Source organism: Pholcus phalangioides, unplaced genomic scaffold, assembly GCF_987345545.1.
Source record: "Pholcus phalangioides strain wild (caught in Gottingen) unplaced genomic scaffold, Ppha-v1.0 ptg000022l_1, whole genome shotgun sequence".
NCBI lineage: Eukaryota > Metazoa > Arthropoda > Arachnida > Araneae > Pholcidae > Pholcus > Pholcus phalangioides.
In genome coordinates this window covers 4,948,055-4,972,154 of record NW_028301615.1, presented here as the reverse complement: position 1 = coordinate 4,972,154, position 24,100 = coordinate 4,948,055, and the positions used below count along the sequence as shown (strand labels likewise).

General features: G+C 37.0%; 1 protein-coding gene across 1 annotated transcript in view; it reads left to right on the top strand.

Moving 5' to 3' along the window:
* The window catches only part of Polr1A (RNA polymerase I subunit RpI1), a 553,279-nt gene that overhangs the window by 211,142 nt on the left and 318,037 nt on the right, over positions 1–24,100 (top strand). Inside the window, exons 11-12 of the mRNA XM_089249700.1 lie at positions 7,296–7,549; positions 8,329–8,437. Coding sequence (XP_089105826.1) covers positions 7,296–7,549; positions 8,329–8,437 — 363 coding nt within the window. The remainder of the gene's footprint in view (positions 1–7,295; positions 7,550–8,328; positions 8,438–24,100) is intronic.

Here is a 24,100-nt window from a genome sequence, read left to right as displayed (position 1 = left end):
TTTTCTCCTCCAGGTTATATACTGAAAATTACGGTAATTTCGCGGCTGCCAACATGCGTTCTAAGACCGCATACATCGAAAAGAGGATTAGTTTACTCGTTAATTTACCGACATTTTTCGAAGATCATTGGAAAAAAATGGGATCTGTTAAAACTCCAGCTAAAATATTCATAGGTTTGTCATCTAGTCACTATGCGGTCGTGTGATTATCGTCGGCAGTTGCCGATCGTGGCAATTTCACATTGCGAAAATCCGGATTTGGTGAACACAGGGGCAGCTCAAGGAAAACGATTTCTACCCATGTGGAATCTGTTTTTGGCGCTACTGAAGGCGTTTTTTTTTTGGTAAACAAAGCTTTTTTCACCCTTTCAATTCCATTCAGCACCCCTCCTAGAGCGGCGCCCAATATGGCAGCACGGTCCGCCACTGCATTGGTGGGGGAGGGGCATGCTCTTAACAATAGTCAAAGGAAGGAATTAGTACTAGGAGCATGTGCTCATTTTACATAACTTCTGTGAGATACCTTTTTTATATTAATGTCCTACCTTTCCCAAACATGTTGTTGGAGAGAATGAAACGTTTGCACTCCCTCTCGTGCATTGCTGGGATGGTACATTACTCCCTCACGTATTGCTGGGATGTTGCTCAACATTGTATCACCAACAGAACTATTAATTATGTGTGATGAATGGGTTGCAAATACAATGCAAATAATTACAAGAAGTGAAATCAGTTCAGAGAATAGATTGATATTGGGCAGACATATTCAAACTTTATAACCTTGAAAGCAGCCCAAAGTTCAAAATTTTGCCAGTTTTGGTGAAGGCTTTTTTTATCTTCAGCATACGATAATGCAGACAGTGAAAGAGAGTTCATTGTTAACAAATAAATGAAAGTCTGTTTGAACATTGAAAAATCTGTCCATCCAATGCTTTAATGGAATAAGACATATAAAATCTTATGTTCAAGTGCATGAAAAATTTGAAAAAAAATTGTCGTTGAGATGCTGAACTTCTGAAAGCGACTCGTGATTCGTAATCTATTAACATGCTATTTTAGGTTGAGAAATTGTTTAAGTAAATAAGGTATTTATATTTTTCTCGTTTTTTGCATTTTGCTTTTAAATTTAATAATTTCTTTAAATTTTGTGAGAAGCTAATTTTTTTTTCACGAAAACCCTTATTATATTCTGCACGCACTTTTTTTGCTATATCAGGATGAATAAGATTTTGGTGTTCAAGCAGCATAAATTCTTGTTGCCTAGGTTTTTAGTATGCATGTTGCTTAATTTGAAAAGAGTCTCATAATTTTTATTCGTCATTTCAGTAATGCATGTTTTAGTAATGACAGATAAAATTATTCAGAAAAAATTTAAATGGGTTTCAATTTGTGAAGGAAATTTATTTAGAATTATTTGTTTCAACCATTTTTGGCAAAACTTTTTAGGCATTTCACAGAAAAATTACTCCTTATATTGCAGATATAGTTTGTTTTTAGTTCTGTTCCATTTTCAAAATTTCTGCTCCAAAAATGAAATTTGCTGCTCCGAAATAGATGAGGGGCACTTGCACCCCTGAGATCATGAAAGAACGGGACTGACGAGAATCAATAAATGTGACAGACGTGCAACCCTTCCGCAAATTGCCACAGATTTCAATGCTGGGCCATCAACAAGTGTCAGCGTGCGAACCATTCAACGAAACATCATCGATATGGGCTTTCGGAACCGAAGGCCCACTCGTGTACCCTTGGTGACTGCACGACACAAAGCTTTACGCCTCGCCTGGGCCCGACAACACCGACATTGGACTGTTGAGGATTGGAAACACGTTGCCTGGTCTGACGAGTCTCGGTTCCAATTGCTTTGAGCTGATGGACGTGCACGGGTATGGAGACAACCTCATGAATCCATGGACCCTACATGTCAACAGGGAATTGTTCAAGCTGGTGGAGGCTCTGTGATGGTATGGGGCGTGTGCAGTTGGCATGATATGTGACCCCTGATACGTCTAGATACGACTCTGACAGGTACGTAAGCATCCTGTCTGATCACCTGCACCCATTCATGTCCATTGTGCATTCCGACGGACTTGGACAATTTCAGCAGGACAATGCGACACCCCACATGTCCAGAATTGCTACAAAGTGGCTCCAGGAACATTCTTCTGACTTTAGACACTTCCGCTGGCCACCAAAATCCCCAGACATGAACATTATTGAACATATCTGGGATGCCTTGCAACCTGCTGTTCAGAAGAGATCTCCACTCCCTCTTACTCCTACGGATTTATAAACAGCCCTGCAGGATTCATGGTGTCAATTACCTCCAGCACTACTTCACACATTAGTCGGCACTTCTGCGGGCTCGCGGAGACCCTACACGATATTAAGCAGGTTTACCAGTTTTTTAGGCTCTTCAGTGTATGAAACATTCCTAATGTCAGGGGTGGGAACTCTGCGCCAATTGCGCCGCACTGCGCCAAAACTAATATCTTGCGCCATCCTGCTCCAATAGCGTATTTTCGCATTTTTCTGCGCCAAATAGCGAATTTTGCTTCAGTATGCCCGGAATTTCGGAAAGGACGCCAAAAAAATTTTGTTCCTGCTAGCCACGAAACGTTTCTTTACGAGAGAAGAGCGTGTTTTATTCCACTATACTTAAACTATCGGCCCCTGATCGGGCTTTCCATCGCGAAACCCCGATATTGTCCGTGATCGTGGAACTGAAGATGGCTTGCAATGCCTTTCAGCTTTAAAGTGCAAATTCGAGTGTTTCCGTTTAAAAAAAAAAGTCGTCACTGGAAGCAGCAGAAATTACTGTAGTCGATTGTCATTGTGTTAAATCCCGATGTTTCGTGAAAAAAATTTTCATTCCGGGAGTACAAAGCGCATGCCCGCCGAATTACGAATGATAGTTTAGAAACTTTGCCGAATAACGAGCGTTAAATCGCTAATTTTGCCGAATAACGAGCGTTAAATCATCAATATCGCCAAATAACGAGCGTTAAATCGTCAATATCGCCAAATTACGAGCGTTAAATCGTCAATCTCGCCAAATAGCGAGTGTCAGATCGCCAATCTCGCCAGATGAGTGCTGAATCGCCAAACATCGAGTTGATTGTTCCGAAATTCTCTCCCATTTTGCAACAATTTCTTTCCAAGTATAAAAAAATTAAAAACTTATAAAATTTTTTTAGCTCATTTGAAGTGCTGCTGTTCAAGGCAGCAAATAGTGCCCACAGTAAGCAAAAATCATCTTAAATAGACGGGTGCAAAAAATTTTATGATAGCCGCTCTTTCAAACAAGGTGTCAAAAGCCTAAAACACCAAAAATCAAGCTGACGAAAAGATGTTTGATAACAAAAGACAGTGCAGTTTTATTTTGAAAAGGGTTGAGGGTTAACGGAAATATTCTTGTTAATTTCACTGTTCCAATTTATAAATATCTGCTCCGAATCCCATATTTTGCTGCTCCAAATCCTGAATTTGCTGCTCCAAAACTGCTCCAAATCCTGAATTTTGCTGCTCCAAAGCTGCTCCGAAATGGACTTAGTCACTTCCCACCCCTGTAATGTGTATCATTTGCGTTCTACAGGTGTTATTCTTTTTTGCTCACTCACCGTATTGGTTAAATTTTATCTTCACAAGCCATAAAAGAACAATTCTTCTTCCCCAACAGCTCAGCAAGTTAATTCTGTAAAACCAATTCGTTATCAGTTTTTGGAATATTCTGTACTATTTTGTTGATTTTCAGAAACTTGTATTTGAATTCATTATAATCAAGGCCCGGATGTTGACATTTGAATTTTTTTATGTTTCGGGCATCTTTTGGCATTTTTAGAATATTTTCACTTTTCTACAAAAATTTTGAGAGTATAAAAGGTGAAAGAAATTAAATATAGGTGTTTATGCTAATTACATTGAGTAATATTATCGAAAATATCATTTATATAAAAAAAGCTTGAATCAAACAGCTTTTTAAGCAAACTACGACTGTGGTCGTGATAAAAGAATTCAATTTAAACAAAAAACTAAGTACACATAGAAAAATATCTCCATCCAAATTTTGGCACCAGACAGAAAAAGAGCATGGTTTATAATTTTTTTGCAGTCACAGCGTGAAAAATACAACAGTTTGGTATATGAACTTCAAAAGTCTTTCACCGAAGATAAGAAGTCAGTTAAGCCGTTTATCGGCAAGAGAGAGCAAAGGAGAAGAAATGTTTGACTATGAAAATTTATGCATGAAAAGGAAATTAAAAACATGGCCCATTACTTGGAAAGGACTCTCACTTCACGATAGGTGTCTCTTGGGAAGCAACATATTTTTTTCCTGGCACAATGGACACTAACTTGAAAATTTTCGCAACCTTTTGCACCACAGCTTGTGTGCTGAACAAGGATTGCTGAATTTTGAATAATGCCCAAAAGCAAACCATCTAAATTTTGTCTCTTGCAAAAGCTAGTTAAAGAATTTGGGGAGGATGTTTTTTATATTGATCGGATCATTTTGTTTTGCTAAGTGTGTGAAATTAAAGTTGCAGCTGAAAAGAAATTTACTGTTGCACAGCACATTTGAAGGAATAAGCATAAAAAGAAATTTAGAAGAAAGGAAGTAAAAAAAAGTTCAATCGCCTCAACTCTTTGAACAGTGTAAGCATCATCCTCTTCAAAGAAGACATCTTTCTTCAAGAAAATGCACGGTATGTTAATATCAGCTGACACCTTTTGAAAAGCTAAACAATTCAAAGTTTAGGGACTTCTTGGAGAAGTACAGGACATTGTATATCCAATGAATCAACGCTGCAAAAAAAAGTTTGTGAGTGATTGTTTTATTGAAATGATGAACAAGGTAAGATTTTCATAGCAGGCAAAAAAGAATTTGTTTCAATAGATGAAGCAACTGATGCTGAAGCCCACTCTGTTGCTAATATCATCATAGGAATTCTTGTGCTAGATCGTCCAGGAAAATGTTTTCTATTAAATTCTGAGATTATAGAAAAAGTTAATCATTCCACTGTCAACTTTTTGACAAAAGCGTGAAGATTTTGTGGCCAAATGATGTAGAGCACAATAATATTTTACTTTTCTTGACTGATGTTACTCCATATATGATAAAAGCAGGGCAAGCGATTAGAAGCTTCTATCCAAAAGCTGTACCTGTAACTTGCCTTGCAATGCATAGCACCTTTCCAATGTGAAAAGGTTTTTGTGAAATCTCGTTATCACATAATAGCTTTTAAAGCCAAAGCTCCTGCATTAGCTCTGCCTCCAAAGCCAGTTATCGCGCAATGGGGAACATGGCTAAATGATTACATATTCTGCAGTGAAAATTTTCAAATGGTCAAATCCATACTAAATGAATTTGATAAGGAAGTGCTGCATACATTAAAATTTCACAAACTTTGTTTTGCCAAGGGAATATTGAAGGACAGTTGAAGTATATAAGATCAAATTTCAGTATTTTGGTTTCCACTATCCAGTGGAAATTATTAGGTATACCAAAGGCGGGGTAGGCCAATCTGTTGTAGAAAATTTGACAAAGTGACTGAAAAAAACAGTGGACTTACTACCCTCAGAAAAATTTCTGCTGTCTTCACGGGGAAGTCAGAAAATTTCATGATTGAAGAGGAACTAACTGAGTGAATCAGTTCTTTCCCCAAATATACCCCTATAACATCTAAACCTTTGAAAAGATAAGTTTAAATATACCTATTATTTTTTATTCATTGAATGGATAAATAAGTTTTTGCGGTATATATTTGTATATTTCCACTTTCAGATTACATACCCCATTCAAAAATTATAATTTTTGTATTAGGAAAACTGTATTGGTTTTTGAAAAAAATGTAATGTCGGGGGGGGGGGGGGGCCAAAGAAAAAAAACATGTTTTTCTAGGAACATTTTCCTTGGACTTTTGAACATAACTGGTTTTTAAGAACTGTGTGTTGTTATTCTGATGCATGTTTTGAGATTTTTAGGAATTTCTTTTCAAGTTTGATGGTCATCTTTTAGAATTTTTTATGTCAACAACATCCGGGACTTGTTTATAACAGATTTTTAATTTCATAGTATCAGAATTTGCAAAACAGTGGAACTTCAAACAAAAAATGTGTGAATTTTGATTTGATTAACGAGCTGTAATTCATGTTATGCATTTTGTTTATTTAGTTTCATGTTATCACAACTGAGATGATTTTTCACAATCAAATGTGCCTCACTCGAAAAATTAACGCATGTGCAAGTGGGACTGTTGCCAAACTATGATGCGAAACTAGATGTAGCATTGTAACCACATGTATGTGCACTTCAAGTTTTCTCTTCAATTCTGCTCAGAGAAAACTGTGGGCTGATTGTGTTATTGAACGTGACTGAGGAGTTGCTCATGAACAGAAACCACCATTTGTTAAAGAGGTTATGTCCTTGGTGAAGACAGTAGGACTTAAGATCGTGGAATAAAGGTGACATTCAAGAACTAGTGGAGGAGCATGGCTAGGAGTTGACCAGAGACAAAATGATGGATCTCCGTTGTGTACAATAGCAAGAGCTTATGGATAGAATCTCATCTAAGGAAGAGAAGTGAGAAATGAGGAAAAATCCCTCACTTCAAACAGGAATCACTGAGAGATAGGCTATGTTAAATATTGGAAGCAGAGCAAAGTTTTGTAGAAAAGAACCACCAAAAATTAAGCTATAGCAGTGTGTGATCAAGGAATCTACAATGATGATGCAATTTCTCATTTCCAAAAAATCTTAACAAGGCAAAAGCAAGCGTCATTGGATAGGTTCTTTTCAAAGTCACACTAAAAGAATGAGTTTGCAGTTAACAGTAAGTCCTAAATCTTCAGTACTTCTCTCTCATTGTGTTTGGAGTGAGTTAATTAGTAAACATTATTGTATTGTGTTTACTTATGATATTATTGTATTATCTTATTTATAGAATATCTTCCTCTGTGTATTTGTATTATTTATTATTGATTGAGTGCTGTTTTTATCAATAATTTTTATGTGAATGAATAATTGGAACTATGGGGATGTTTTATTTGAATGACGAGCGAGTTGGATAATGGGCATGTTCATGGAATGAATTAAGTTCGTTATTCCAAGTTCCACTGTACATTGTTCCTATGTAAACTTATTTAAGGATTAGAAAATTTTTCGTTACCGCAAGATTTTTGCTATAACGGTATTCAACTGTATATGCATAACTCATGTCAAAAAATTAGACATACTGCTCTCTAATATTTAAACTTCATTTTAATTGATTTTATCTCAGTTGCATCTTTTTTTGCAGGCTAGAGTTTTGCCTGGAGAAAAAACCTTAAGACTTCACTATGCAAATTGTAAAGCATACAATGCTGACTTTGATGGGGATGAGATGAATGCCCATTTTCCACAGAGTGAATTAGCTCGTGCTGAGGGCTACCACATAATGAATGTAAACCATCAGTACTTGGTACCTAAGGATGGCACACCACTTAGTGGTCTTATTCAAGATCATATTATTGCTGGTACTCTCCTCACGTTACGAGACAGATTTTTCACCAGGTTAATGCAAAAATATTTTTTTATTATTATTTTAAATTCATGTAGAGAATTATAAATTTTCAAATACAGTGAAACTTCTGTTTTCCGGACACCCGTGTGACAAAAGAATTTTGTCCGTGAGTGAGAGGTGACCATTAATCAAGTGTTTGAAATACATACTTTTATTATATAAGGGGAAATTATTATTTCACTGTAAAAGAGGAGTGATTGCATCTGAGGGGTGTCTGTTAAGAGGGGTTTTACTGTAAATAGAAGTGAAGTGAATTTTGCAAGATTTGTTCACAACCAAGACATGATTATGAAAAAATTTAATGCCTTTGAAAGAATACGCCATTTTCAATAAAACATTTTTCTCTACAAAAACTTTTTCTGTCTCCTTTGATTTATATTTTTGTTTCAACTACTAAGGACATCAATCAAAAAATATCCCCAAAAAAAGTAAAATAATTAATGAGCCTAATTGTATTGGAATATATGATTAACATAGATTTTTTTATGTGGCAGTTCTGACATATAGCCAGAGCCATAATAAAATATTATGTGTCATGATGCAGATCTTCCCCTCATTCACTTTAATACGGGTTTAAATCTTGGCAAAAGAATTGTAAGCATAGTCCTTTGGAATAAGTTTTGTGCAGGAATCTACTTATCTCTCACGTGCAATAACTGAGTGGTGCATCAAGATGATCAAACTAATTTTTAGTATGTTTAGAATTTATTAGTAGTAAATCTTTGTTTTTATACTCTCATTGATGAAGTATTTTTGTTTTATATGATAGACAAGAATATCACCAGCTGGTGTATGGGGCCATCGATTTTGTTCAAAAAAGTATTTTTACTCTATCACCATGTCTGATTAAACCGAAACAGTTATGGTCTGGAAAACAGGTATGCTTTTTTCTTCACTTACTTTTACACTTGTTCCTTCGCTTTTTGGTTCCATAACTTGTGCAATAGAACCTCTCTGATCTGGACTCTTTCAAGACGTAGGTAATTCCAATTTTGTTTGTTTACCAAATTTTCATTGTTTAAATTAGTAATATGCTTCTTTGAGTGTTTTTATTTATATTTTCCATTAAAACAAGCAATAATTAATAAAGCAATTATTAATAAGCAAATTAATAAAGCAATATACAACAGAGATGCAGCTGTACTCTTAATTTACCTGGGTCATTAAAAAAATCTGGGTCCTTTTTGAATGAAAGTGGATCCCTCTCAAAAACATTTTTTCTTGAAAAAAATTATGCCCCCCCCCCCATAATTCACTGGTATCTGAATTTTCTTCCATGCCCCAGGTCTTTGATGACCTGCTTATATTTCTTCGTTGAGACTGAGCAGTGGGTCACGTTCTGGGTAGGAGAAGGAGGTATCTGTGAATCAAGTATTATTCATTTCTAAAAACATGTTCTATCCAAATGTTCATTTACTTTCATTGTATACCAGTAGGAAGAAGCATATTAGCACTGAGAATTAAACGTATGGAATAATGCACATGTAATAAATCTAAAACAAATATACTGTTGATCCCGCGTATAATGTTTCTCTCATTTAGAATGTTTTTCCACGTAGGACGACGAAAATAAATTTTACTAACAATAAGTAATTTTTTTTCTCATCAAGGTTTTCTATTTACCATGTTTTTTATGACGATTTTTTGAAAAATGTTATAAGCAGGATCCACTGTAATTAACAGTTGGAGGCACACATTTATATATTTACTACTTAATCAATCTATAAATTCCCTTCTGATTGATTTTACATTTCATTAAAAAAATCTTAGCACTTTCAATATCTTCTGATCAAACTTGAAGCAAATTAGATTCTCTCTCTCTATTTTCTGTCAGACCAGACCAGGCACGGATCCAGGGTGATGTGTTGGGGGGGGGGTGATTTTTTACAGTGGAAATGTGATCGGTGAGACCTAACCTGGTGTCCGCAGGTGCCAAAACATACTTAAAATACTTACTTAATACATACTTAAATCTAAATTAAAATTATATTTTTTCAATATGCAATATACTTATTTAAAAAATTACTTGCAGCAACTGGTGTTACAATTAATGAATAAGATGTTTTTGATAATAAATTTGAACATTTGTGCTGGCTACCCTCGCAAAAAATACCGTATGAAAAAAAAGTTTGAGGTGCAGACTGAATAATGTGTGTTATATTTATAAACATTGTAAGAAATTCTGATGCACATTACCAGCTAAAAATGTTTTATTAACAGTATCATGAGCAATTGTACAAATAAATAAAAACTTTGCAGATGAAAAGAGAGCAGAATATGAAAAGCATGTGAAGAATTATTATTTTTTAAAATGTTCCTAGAATCCTACTTCTTCCTCCTTCGCTTGATAAAAATTAAAGCTCACAGTTAACCGGACAAAACAATGTGAACAAATAAAAATTCATCCGGATGTATTCGATAAATGCTTTTTTTCCAGATTTTCAAATCAAAGTAGATAGATACTTTCCGTTTAAATTTAATTTTTTTTATACCTGTGAAAGTATTAAATGTTTCTCTTTGTGACGTTATGATAACAATTAGGCAAAATAATATGAATAAAATAAGGATCTCGGTCAACCAGAGGAAATGAATTCTAAGCTAACTCGGATACAAGAAACCTCGTTTAAGAGAGACGATCCTTGAACATTTGAAGGAAAAAAAATTATATAAAGCCCTGACCATGGCCTCCACATCCTAGAGCGGAGCCCTTAGGCTAAAACCTCTAGTGGGCCCCCAGACCAGACTTTTCACGGGCCCCTTTATGGTTAATTTATAGCTTAAAAAAAACAAAAAAGATGATGAGAATCGTCCCCGGCCCTGTCAGCTCCACCCTTAGGAGCATGAACTTGATGCACAACAACAAAGTAGTTATCAAATAAATAGGTACTACGCACACACAATGACAGCCCTCTTACCCGTAACGGGTCGCACTGAGCTTGTTGTGACCGCTCAAACTTTAAATTACTGCATGCTTTCAGATCCGTACTTGTTCGGTCATTCACAAAGGAAGACGCTCGTTCCTCTGCCTTTGTATTGAAAGCCATAAAAATTATTGCTTCCCCAAAGCCCGAGACGACCGCAGATCCTGACAAAGACTTTTATTATCTTTAACTTTAATTATCTCACCCAGCTTCCCTAGCGAACTCTCGTGGGACGGACCTTTAAAAGAGTGACTTTAACACAGGTGTACTTGCAGGAGTGGGAGGGGGGCTATGACATGGGATGGAAAATTCGTGGATAGAGTAGTCAAGAAAATTAGACTAGAGTGGAAGAAGGGCGGTGAAATTTGTGTAGCTTACAGGCGGCAAAACCGTAAATGCGCTTCTGACTGAACATCAAAATTACTCTCAATCTCCTAACCTGAATCTCTGGTTCGGTTTCAAATAAACAACTCATAAAGGATGAAAACTTTAATTTGGAACCACCTTGTTGTTGTCAAAAACCTATTCAAAAACAGTTTTTCGCTACAGATACGTTAAATAGCAAAAGCTTACTTTCATGCAAATTGGAATGATTTTCATTAATATTTAATTATGATTATCAAGTGCACAATATTAATTTTCAGATTTTTTGTCTGAAATTTAAATTTCAGAGATTTAGATTTTTTGTGGTTAAATTTAATTCCCACAGAACATCCGACACCACACAATCAATTTTATATAGTGGATTCTACTTATAACGTTCCCCAAGGCCGAAACTTTGGAAGAGGAGGTAGGTATGGTGCCCCGGGCGCTGGACCGGAGAGGGGGGGGTATGAATTAAAACCTTTTACCTGCCCTTTAACATTACAAGGGACACCAAGATGCTGACCAAGCATCTGGTTGCGGCACTGCTCTTAGAATCTTTTCCCCGCTTAGTGCGATTCATTTTTGTAGTCCCATCTTCAACTAATGCTCAGACTACAAAGACGTTGCAAGGGGAAAAACGCTTTAAACGGGAAATGTTAATATTAACGTTTAAAGCTTTTTTCTGCTTAAAATGACTTTTATGGCGGTTTTTGGAAAAGCATTATACGCGGGATCCACTTATAACGTTTAATCCAGGTACTTATTTCAAATTATGAACGCTTTAATTATTAGATGGGGCAGAGGCCTATATTTTCATAGATATTATAGAGAAGCTATGTGTGTGTGTTCAAATGCTCACCTTCTGCAGCAGGGCTTTTGAGCTACGCTTTTGGGGGGGGGGGGCTTTGCTGAGATTTTTCATACTTTTAGGCCCTACTATAGTGAATTTGTAGAGTGAAAATCAAAAAATGATAAGAATCGTCCTGAGTCCTGTTAGCCTAACCCTGTGGGGAACTCCCCGTTAATGCCATTATCAGTGAATCCGTAAGCGAATGCAGCGGAAAACCCCAGATGTGCTACAAAAGTAATAGAATTAATTTTCCTAGCACCCATTTATTTTAAAATTTTAACATTTTTGCATACTGAAAACAGTTTTCTTCAAAGATATGGTCATTTTTTGATCCACGTCAAGCTTGCGTATTTCAGGACTGAATTTAAGAAAAATAGATTACAAGGGCTTGAAAACGATGATTCATCTTATTGGATGGCTTGTGCTTTATTTCGCGTTACCAAGAAAACTGAATGGTGTACATATTTTTGCCTCTCTACACAAGCCCGTAGGCACTAGGGGATATGTTGCAGCGAAAAGGCAGCGTGACGGCCGAATCGCATGGAATCTCTGTAGAACCTTAGTGGGAATACAATTGACCCTCCCCCGGCTATGACTTCTTTATTTTTTCGACCTTACCAGCAGAAGAAATCTCCAGGTGGAACTTCTTCGAGTGCACAAATTTTAGGGAAAGGAACTTTGAGAAAAAAAAAGGAAATTAATTTAAAAAATTAGGGATTAATAAAGAAAAAAAGTGAGGTAACTGGAGTTATGCTTGCTTGAAGGCTCTTGGGAGGGGCGATCGCCCCTGAACCTATTGTTTAAAGGCTCTTAGGGGGGGGTGCGATTGCCCCCCCCCCCCCCCCCTGGATCCGCCACTGGACCAGACACGACCCAGGCTCTGCTGACCCTTCTGGGATGTAAGTCTTTTACCCGCGTGGCTTCTCTCTCTATCCGACACTTATCTTCTGATTCCCTATTCATACTTTAGTTTTCCTGGTAAAATGATCTTATTTTCCCTCCCTGATGGTCCACCACTCTGATTTGTTGCCATTTAAATGTCATATATTTTCACACCTGAATATGGGAGCTATGTCATATTTCTGTTTGAGAAACTTGACAATGTGCTTATGTGTGCTTGACCAGTATTTGTGATTTTGTGATCATTAGGTGATGCTATCTATCTAGGGCCGCAACTAGATACTTTCTCAAACGGCACAAGCACACATTTTGGCACCCTGTGTAATGTAGAAGAAACAGTTATAAACGGTGATTTGGTGCCCCCGCTAGTCCAGAGCCTGGGACACTAGACCCACCTGTCCCTCCCAGTTGCGGCCCTGCATCTATCCTCCAAACTGGTAATGCTTGCATTTGAAGTTTAATGTATACATATTTGTGATGTAGGTCTGTATGATCGCTGTGGCAACCATAAGTTTTTTAAAGGAATAGCCAACTCAAAATTTGAAAACCTTAGAAAATCACATTTTTAGCCTATTACCATTGCGCAATCATGGGTTCCAAACCTGGATTTTCACCAAAAGCAAAATTTGGGGGGTTATAAGGGGCCTCTTCCCCCCCCCCTCCCACGAAGATCATAAATTAAAAACATTTTTGTAGGGAATTAAAATATTGGAATAAAATAATTTATTTTATACTATCTGTTAATTTAAAATTGTTTTTCAGTGTTAGTGACTCAGACTTTCTGTGAAGAATTTAGATCCTTGTTCACCTCCAAAAGCTGATTCTGCGTACACACCCATGATTTTCGCAATGCAAAACGGTGACTACCACAGCAGCTAAATTACAAAACTGTGGTTATTCAAAATAGTTTTTAGATTCAGGTTTTTTTCCATGATCTCGGGAAAGTTTTACAATTTTAACAGGTATTCTAGTCCTTTACGATAAAAAGAAAGGAGCATTCGCAATATTGTAGGAACAAAGCAAATTTATGCCGTATAGGCGCTGTCTTTGAATGCTGGCAGACAGCCACGAAAGTGCCGTAATTTCCAGTATGTAACTAGAAGGGAGAAAATCTACAGGGGAATAAAAACTCCAAAATTTGACAATTACCTTCATTCAGGGAAGCAACTAGATATCCCTATTCTTATTCTTAAACAACCCGCATGTATATCAATACAGTACAGTGTACAAAGTAGTAAAACCACTTTTTCAAGGTTGCACAATCATGATAGATGGTAAAAAGAAGAAAAGAAAGGGAAAAAAAGTTGGGGAGGTTTTTCTCTCATCTTAGAACTAGGCAAGAATGCATCCCGGAGGACGCGTGAACAAAATTTTTAGGCGTCCTTTTCCGAAATTATGTGTAATACTCAGATATGTTGTTCATGTTGCAAATGGGTAAACTGTTTTACCTGCATTTAATACAGTTTTTTCTACACTTTCCTCCATTTTTCGAATTCAAATGTCAGGGAATATTGTGTGTCCATATAAAAAGACAATTTTTTCATTTTAATAACTATACAACCCCCTTGCAACATGAATGACATATCCGAGCACTACATGTTATTTACATAGCTGCCAACTTTTGAAAATGAAAATTCGAGAGATTTTCGCGCACACCCGTATTTTATGCTAAAACCACTCCCTAATAAATACAATAGGGATTTTTCCAAATAAAATAGGGATTTTCCAAACATAAAAGTTGAAGCATAGGGAATAAAATCCCTACTCAAAAACTGAAGTCAAATTAAAATAGGGATTTTACACACATGGAAGTTAAACCCTTGGGAATAAAATTCCTACGCAAAAAACAAGTGAAATTGGAGGTCAAAACTTCAATGATGTAAAAATAAATATTGTGTTCAATCAGAAACACTGTGAACAAACATTCTCCGCGAATGACCCCAAAATCATCGGAAGATGAAGGAAAACACCGTCAATTTTTGAAGAACACTGACTTTTTGTGACACTTGCTTGATGGTTTTTTTTCACTTCACGACTGATGATGGCAGTCTTTCCATGACCGATGTTTATGTCCGTAACACAACTTGTACAAAAAGGAAAAATCGACCCTCTTCTGGAACGTTTGATGAAAGAAAATTCATCGGAATAAGTATCTTTAAAATTGATTAAATATGTTTTTGCTTATCATTATTCATGCTTTGTTATATCGCACGTACGTAACTTCAACAAAAGAAATTTTGACCACATGTGCATCACCATAATCTTCAATTATTATCCAGGACTATTGGCTGCTAAGCCATTTCCCTGCACGATAAGACAAACAACTTTCTTGTTACCATCAGAGGGTTTGTAAAACTTCCTTAAAAAGGGAATTTCCCCATTTACGACGTGTGACGTCATTTCGAAAGGGAAAAAAAGAGGCTTCATGCCCCACAAGAAATTTCTTAGGGATTGTTTTCATAAGCAGAGATTTTTTTAATGAAGTAGGGAATTTTTAGGGACAATTAGGGATTTTTGTGATTTTCGTAAAAATTTGGGAGATTTAAGAACATTTCGGGAGATCGAGCGATGAAGATAAAATTCGGGAGATTCCCGAAAAATTCGGGAGACTTGGCAGCTATGTATTTAGATACTTTTTCTAACTGTAAGTGTGCCTCCAGGATCAACAGTTTACCAGTAAAATGTGTGCAACCGGTCAATTTGTCACACTCAACTTGTTGTGGTACAAGTTTGTCGCAGTACAAATTTGAAGCAATTCCAATTAGTCGCGGTTTAAGTTTGTCGCAGTGTCAATTCGTTGCGGTACAAATTTTTCGCAGCTCCAATTCAGCGTGGTACAAGTTCGTTGCATTTTCAATTAGTCGAGTTGCAAATTTGTTGCAACTCCAATACGTAGCTGTACAAGTTTGCTGCCGTGTCAATTTGTGACGTCAATTTATTGCAGAATTAATGTTGCACGCGAGCTTGTATATAGGTTTTTGTCTTAAATGTGAAATAAGAAACATGAACAAAAGTGTACACGCAGTTTACTGAAAATAATTATTTTTTGTCATTGCAGAAAGGTCATCAAAATTAAAATTACAGTATCAATTACATTTAAAAATTTAACAGCATATAAAAATTTGATTATATTTGAAAATTCAGTTATGAAAATTTGAAATGTTAAATAATGATTTTTGCTGTGTTAAAATTTCAATATCATGTGGAAAAATTTTGATTTGTATGATATTCACCAAATTACAGTGAGCCTTATCTTTAACAGTAAATTTCTATATGCCCCATGGGGGGCTCGAGCGTTTCTCCCCTTCTGAGAGTCACTAACATTTACCATCACAGTATCTCCATAAGAACCTGAAATATTTAATTTATAATTCAATTAGATTAAATTTCCACCGTATACGCTGCACTTCCCGTTTCCTGTCAGGATTTCTATTTCTCGCAGCGAAGGGAGTTAGGCGCAGATCAAGGGTAGAAATGTACAGTGCTTATGCATGACGATTCAACAAAGCTTTCATATTGCCCACAGGATGAGCACTGACAAAGACTATATAATCACCAATAAGAAAGACGACTGGGTCAGTCGCATATATATAACCATTAATCTTATGTTTATGGTCAGTCGCATATCTTTGGCTGGCTTGTTTGAATATGTTCACATAGTTTTCATTAGTGTCTAAGCTTTTGGTACAAGGTTTGTGTGCTTAGTCTACATTTTTCTGTTCGCAAAAACATTGAATATTGCAAAACTGAACGTGGAAATGATAAGTTGGTTTGCGTGTGTGTTTAGAAGTTTTTCACCCATAATTCATGTTCTAAAATTAGAAAAACTTTCAATGCAATTGAATGAATTAGCCTATAATTTTTTTTGAGTTGTTTTATTGTATCTTAAAATAGATACGATTATATGGATGAAAAAAAAATGTATTACTTTTTAGATTAAATTGTTTAAATTCAATTTAAATTGCAATAAATTGAAATCTTCTACGTATCGTTAAAAAAAGGAAAAAATTATGGTAGCTTAAAATTGCATTACTTATTATTCTATTAATCATCATCAGGCTTTTTACTGCGATATTCACGTTATATAAGTGTTCAAATAAAATGATACTCAAAGGCACTAAAAATAAACAATGGTTTAGATATTGTGGAGTGTTTATACGTACGATAAATGTAGGCTATAATCAGAGGCGGATTTATAGCTTTGCCTCCTGTGGGCTATTTAAACCTTGCCACCTTTCTCCCTTTCTAATTAATGTTCTTGATCACTAATTACTCAATTTTGGTTACGCCCTTTCACTTGAACTTGTCATCTTGGGATAATGCCCGCGTATCCCCTTCCTACCCAGGAAATATACCTCTGAATATAATCTTATATTGTCTGTTAATATTACAAATACAAATACAACGCCACAACAGGCAAATTGCCCAACGAGGTGGCTGACTTAAGAACATCATGGATCCCCGAGCCCTTTTTTACCCTACCTACGAGCCCTACCTACTACTGCTACACCACACATGCACCCCGCCCACAACCCCCCGCGGAACCCCCCAACGAATCGGTACATGCGGGAATGTGTGTGTACGTGTAGTGAAACCTGACGTGAAGTTTGTTCCTGTGTAATGCTTGTTATGTGTCGTGCTGCCATCTGCCACCAGTTTTTTTCAAACTATGAGTGAAGTGTTATGATTGAATGATTTATCGTTGCAGGACTGTTGCTCTCTGTGGCGAGACTTTTTAACGGGGAGATCGGCTCGCATTTGCGCCTTGAAGTTGGAAACCACAGAAAACCAACTTCAGCCGACCACCACTGCGGGGTTCGAACCCGGATCCTCGCATCGCGAGTCCGTCACTATAACCACTCGACCACCACAGTGGCTATTCAAAGTTAGTGGCTATTCAGTGACATTAATTCACTTGTGTTATAAGAAGAAAATTTTACTAATCGTTGACTGGAGTGTCATGTACATGAAGTTACATACAATGAGCTAATTAAGTCTGATTTCATTCTTTTTACTTGAGAATTTTTACTTTAAAGTTGAAAAAGAAGTTAAAAATTGATTGACATTTGCAGGGATGCTGTGGGTGCCCAGGGTACTTTATGGAATGGGTATGAGCACCCAGAGAAATGATTTAGAAATCAAAATTTCCTACTTAAAGATCAAGACAAGAACTCACAAGTTCCAAACACTTTCAGCACCCTTGGCCAGTCAAAGGTGCAAACATGAAGGAAACATTGAGGGAGAGGGGCTGGAAATCGCCATTCATTCCATATATAAGGAACCCAAACCTGTACTCTGGAGGTGAAATGGTGCATTGCATTGTATATTCATGAGTTATTGAGTGGGGGAGGGGGGGGGGTCAAATGGCATCAGCCCCCAGTTTCTGGTGCCTATGGTGGGAGTGTTTGAATGTTATTTCGGTGTGATAATACAAAGTGATTTTAAATGTACATTGCATTGGAAAAAAAATAATCTGAAAATTAGACTTTTCGTAGCTGTTACTCATAAAACTTAAATAAATTGTCAATAAAAAGATTTCTCAAAGATATATTTAATATTGAATTATGGAAATTTTGCTGGGGGGGGGGGGGACACATTGATCGCAATTTATTATCTTGATGTGCACCCCGATGCCCCTCGTTGCAAGAAATGGAAATCCCTACAGAAAGTGGGAAGCACGGCCTATATGATGGGAACTAAATTTTAAAAATTTATTTGATCCCAATTTATTATCTTGGTTTACTCCCCAATGCCCCCTCACTGTGAGAAATGGAAATCCCTACAGAAATGCAGCTTATATGGGGAAAATCAAATTTTTAGAATTTATTGAATTGCAATTTATTATCTTCTTCGTGTCCCTCGATGACTTCAATGAATACTTTCCTTCATTTGTTAAAAATTAAAATAGAGATGGGAAGTGGGAACATTTCCAGCAAATGAGAAAAAAATTAATTCAATTTTTTACGCCTACAGCAACTATCCTGATAAAGATCACAGCATATAAGATCACAACAAACATTTTAATTTTAAAGGAATTCAAATTTGTCATGATGAATTGACATCACGACGAAATGACTTCGCTACAACTTTGTACAGCGACGAAATGTTCTGCGACAAATTTGTACCACTACGGAATGAGTCTGCGACAAGTTTATAGCATGACAAATTCACGCTGCGACAAGTTGAGAGCAAAGAATTGACTTAGACCCCATATCCGAGTACTACATGTTATTTGGATACTTTTTCTAACTGGAAGTGTGCCTCCAGGATCAACAGTTTACCAGTAAAATGTCATGCACCAATGTTTTTGCTCTTTTTTTCTTTTTACAGCAACTTGATTGGAGTGATATAGGAATAATAAGTATCTAAGTATTTTCTGTATATTCAGAATAAAAATATTGTAACATCAGATTGGAAAGAGGGAAAATCATATCCCCTATCATTTTTCCTGTTGTAACAATATTATTTGGTGAAACTTTCTGTTACATGAATTTCTTTGTATCGCCTTACTTTTTTAGAAATGTTTCAGCTTCAAAGCCATTCTCAGAGCAGAAAATTCAATTTTGTTCAATTTGGCAGCCATTTTTTGCAGAGAGAGCACGCAGATAGAGCTTTCCATTTTATTAGATACAAACAACAGATATGTCTGCTATTCATTGAAAAAATGTACCTTTGGGAAATAAATGCATAAATAGATATTTTGATTACAGCTCTAGAGCAGTAATGTAGTGCGCAAACTGTGGGTCGCATCAATGAACTAGATGGGTCATGAGAGATTCTCCAAAATAAAAACTTCAAATAAGATATTTGTTTTTATTTAAAAATATGTCAAAAACTGAAGAATGCCTTTATTCAGCTGAGCCAATTACCATGTATCACAAAATGTAATTTTATCAAATTCTACTTGCACAATAATCAATATATTCGGCTCTGTCAGAATCATGAATGTGCAATGTCCTTGTAAAAAAAAAGGACGTGGGAAATGACATTTGAAAATGTTTACTCTACCCATATTATTCTATGGAAGTTATTTTCCTAAAATGTTTTGTAACGTGTTTCAATAGGATACACATTTGCATTTCAAACACAAAGTAGATAGCAAAATAAGATATCCAAACAGCTGATAAAAAAAGGAAAATTTGTGCCTTCGTGCTTCTAGCATGCAGTGGACGATATCAAGTTAGTACCTTTACAGAGTCACTTAAAGCGAATCACCCGATTTCCAAATTGTATATTTCTTAAAAATTAAAAACACAGAATCTTGTGTCTTTCTTTGTGTCTTTCTTCGTGTCTCGTGAGTTTTACTTAGCGTGTTGTTTATTTTTGGGTCATATTCTGCTGTGGTTTTCTTTTTTTCAGCGCACGTTGGATTGTGAGATAAGTGGTTTTTTTAATTATATTGCTCTCATTTTTTTTAAATTTTCGTTGTGTATTTTCGATCGACTTAAATTTATTTTTCTCGTTCGCATTTCATTTTCGTTGTTTTTTCGCCAGGTTCGCTCGCTTCTTTGATATAAGTTCGTAGGTTTTTGGACGTTAGTGTTAGCAAACAGTGTATACTTTTTCCCGGGTACTCTCAATAACTTTGTTTTCCTTCCATTTGGGCCTATTGTTGTAGTGTAAGTGTGATGAGATAGTTAGCTAATTCTAATAAGTATAAATTGTACTTCGTAGCTTAGTACTTTTTTTTAGAGGGTGTGGTATTCTTTATATACATATTTATTTTATTCTTCGTGATTTAGTGCTGAGCATTCTACTTTACGTAATTTTTTCGTATAATCTCTTACGTATATTTTGCATAGTAATGTATTTTGCATTATTTTAATTTCCAGTTAACGTTTCTCATTTTCCTATTTTTAAGTATTATTATTATTATTATCTAGCTTTAGCAATAGTGTTAGTATGCCTCGACCTCGACTAGTGTTGTGTAGAGCTTGCGCCGGGAGGTTTCCATGGTCTAGGGGTATAGTAGCTGATAGTTTCAATTGTAAAGGGTGCTTGGTTAGGAAAAGGCTGGAACTCGAGGTCGAAGCTTTACGGGAAAAAGTTAGGGTGCTAGAGGGCCCGGTTATAATGGAGCCTCTGGTCGTCGAGCCACCTGTTGATGAAGAAGCAATCTCCACGAACAACGATATTTTAGAGGGCGAATGGGTGGTCGTGGATGAGGTAGAGGGGGATAGTGATAGGGGTTTAATCATCGGCGATTCTATGGTTAGGGAACTTGGGAACCGAGTGTGTAGGGATTTTCGGGGTTTCGAGCGCTGTTGTCTTCCTGGGGGGAAGATTGGCAACGTTCGAGACGTTTTTCATCGCCGAAAGTTGCCCTTGCGGGTGATTCTGTGGGTGGGAACAAATCAGGTAGGAGCGAATATTAGTGAGTCTCTGTCAGAATACCGGGATTTACTATTATCCGCTAGGGAGGAGAGTTCAGATGTGGCAGTGATTCCAGTGCTGCCAAGGGGTAGTAGGGGATATAGGAGTAGGATCCACCAATTCAATATAGGCCTGAAGGACATTTGCTCCTCACTTGGGGTCACGTTCTTGGAGCTTCCCGCATTTACCGATAGGTGGCTTCGTTCGGATGGGATCCATCTAAATAAGAGAGGTGTGAATGATAATCACAACAGTACTGACGGAAAATTACCCACCTCTGACTTGGATGGCTTCTCGATTGACACTAAATCACCGGGCAAATTAAAATGTGTGTTAATAAATGCCAGGAGCTTGGGTAATAAGAAAGATTTTTTAAAAACTATGATAGTTGTGGAGGGCTTCTTGCACATATCAGGATACAATACTTTTTTGAGAAATAGTTCTGATAGGAAAGGGGGTGGGGTGTTGATATACGTGAAATCATGTTTGAAGGCTAGAGAGTGAAACGTGAAGAGAAATGATATTGAAACTATATGGGTTGATCTTGAACACAAAAGACATCATAAACTTATTGTTGGGGTTTGTTACAATCCACTGAATAGGGCTTCAAACTACATCACGAAATTTCATGATGAAATTTCCTACATGTGTAAGCATAAGAGGGTTCTCATACTAGGGGATTTCAATTACTCAGGTATTGATTGGGAGAACCTTTCTTCTAGAGATCAGTATGAAAGAAACTTTCTTAAGTTCGTGCTCGAAAATTTTTGTATCAGCATGTATCAGTAGCCACTAGGGGTACTGCTATTTTGGATTTAGTTTGTACTAGTTCTGAGGATCTAGTTGAACATGTTTCGGTGGGGGAAGAGTTTTCTTCCAGTGATCATCGTATCGTCAGATTTCACTGTAACTTTTCCTCGGGTAAGGTTGATAACAAAAGACTGGTTCCTTGTTTTCGGAGAACTAACTTTGATGTTTTGAGAAGAAGGTTAGCTGAAGTTTTCAAAGACCGGTTGGAATCAGTAGGGGTGGTAAGTCAATGGGAAGAATTTAGTACGAAGCTGTCCTCTGTTTTGCACGACGTCATACCCTTTGTTCGAAAAAAGCGTGTTTGTACATCACACCCTCTATGGTTCACGGATAGCGTGCGGAACCTTTATCTTGAAAAGAAAAGAGCATTCAGAGAGTATAAAAGTGAACGTGGTGACCTCTCATTGTTTACTGATAAAAGAAGACTGTTGAAGAAAGCGATAAGGGATAGTAAAAAGGAAGTTGAATCTAGGTTGGCAGATAACATTGGCTCTGACCCAAAATCATTTTTTCGATACGTCAATAATGGATGTAAGGGGACAGTTGGCCCCCTCTCGATAGGAGGCTCTAAAGTAGAGAGCAATGTAGGCATGTGTAGTGCTTTCAATGACTTTTTCGTGTCGGTTTTTAATGGAGATAATGATATTCGATATACGGGTGTTGCATGGGGTAATAAAACCCTCAACGATATTCAAGTAGAAGACGTGGAGGTCCTAAATCTTCTAAGAAATGTATGTGCAAGCAAAGCACCAGGACCAGATGATATCTATCCCAGGATTCTCAGGGAAGGTGCTAATTAATTGTTGGGGCCAGTCGCACAGATATTCAGGAGTAGTGTTGCTGAGGGTATCGTCCCGAGAGATTGGAAACTAGCTAACGTTGTTCCGATATTTAAGAAGGGTAGTAGAGAGGTGGTGTCTAATTATCATCCGGTGAGTTTGACGAGCTCCCTCTCGAAAATTTTGGAAATTATCATCAAAAGGCAGTTTGTGAAGTGGATAGACGAGAATAATGTATTGTCGGATAATCAGCATGGGTTCAGGAAGGGGAAGTCATGTGTAACTAACCTCCTTTGCTTCTATGATTACGTGACTAAGGCTTTGGGTAAGAGCAAAAATGTCGACGTTGTTTACCTTGATTTCCAGAAGGCATTCGATCGGGTCCAACATGGCAAACTCTTGAAGCGTTTACACGAGATTGGAATAGGGGGCAACTTGCTGAATTGGATAGAATCGTGGTTAAGAGATAGGTCGCAACGAGTTATGGTGAACGGGGAATTCTCTGGTTGGACAGACGTCACAAGTGGAGTTCCTCAGGGAAGTGTCCTTGGCCCCATACTTTTTTCACTTTTTATCGACAAACTCGATCAGGGTATCGATGGAATTACTAGCAAATTCGCAGATGATGTGAAGCTAATGGGGGTAATCGGGAATGAAAGCAATAGGGAGTTGCTCCAGACCAACTTAAACAAGATTGCAGCATGGGCAAATGAATGGGGCATGACGTTTAGCGTAGATAAGTGCATGGTCGCTCATTTTGGTTCGAACAACCCATGGTTATCTTACGAGTTGAATGGTGTTACTATCCCGGATGCAACTAGAGTCACCGATTTGGGAATTCTCATTGACGAGCGACTTAAGTTTTCTGAACATTGTTCAGCGGTTGTCAAAAAAGCGAATAGAATGATTGGTCTCATTTTCAAAAAGGTCTCTTCGCGTTCTCCTAAAGTCATTCTTCCGCTTTTTCGAGGCTTAGTTCGTCCTGGACTGGAGTATGCTGTAAGGTTTTGGAGACCATACCTACAGAGGGACATAGACTTGATTGAAGGGGTGCAGAGAAGAGCTACGCGTGTCCTTATTGGCACACAGGGCTTGAGTTATGAAGAGAGACTTCATTTTTTGAATATGTTTACATTGGATGAACGCAGGTGTCGAGGAGATATGATCGAAGTGTTCAAAATTTTCAATGGGATGGATAGGATGGACCATGAACTTTTAGTACACCGCCAATCGACTGCTTTTACAAGGGGACACCAGTATCGATTGGTGAGGGACAATGCAAGGTTATGGTGTCGCAGGGAATTTTTCTCTAATAGGGTTGTTAATAAATGGAATAGCTTACCCCCGGAGGTAGTAAATTGTAACACAATTGACACGTTTAAAAAGAAATACGATAAACATGTTGGGGTAAATCGAGAAGCTATCCATTCTTAGAATAAGACAACCATAAGTATTCTTTATGGGCATTGTGTATAATATTTTATCATGTGTATATATTGTTTATAATTTGTTATTGTTAATTGCATTTTTAATTGGGTTGCT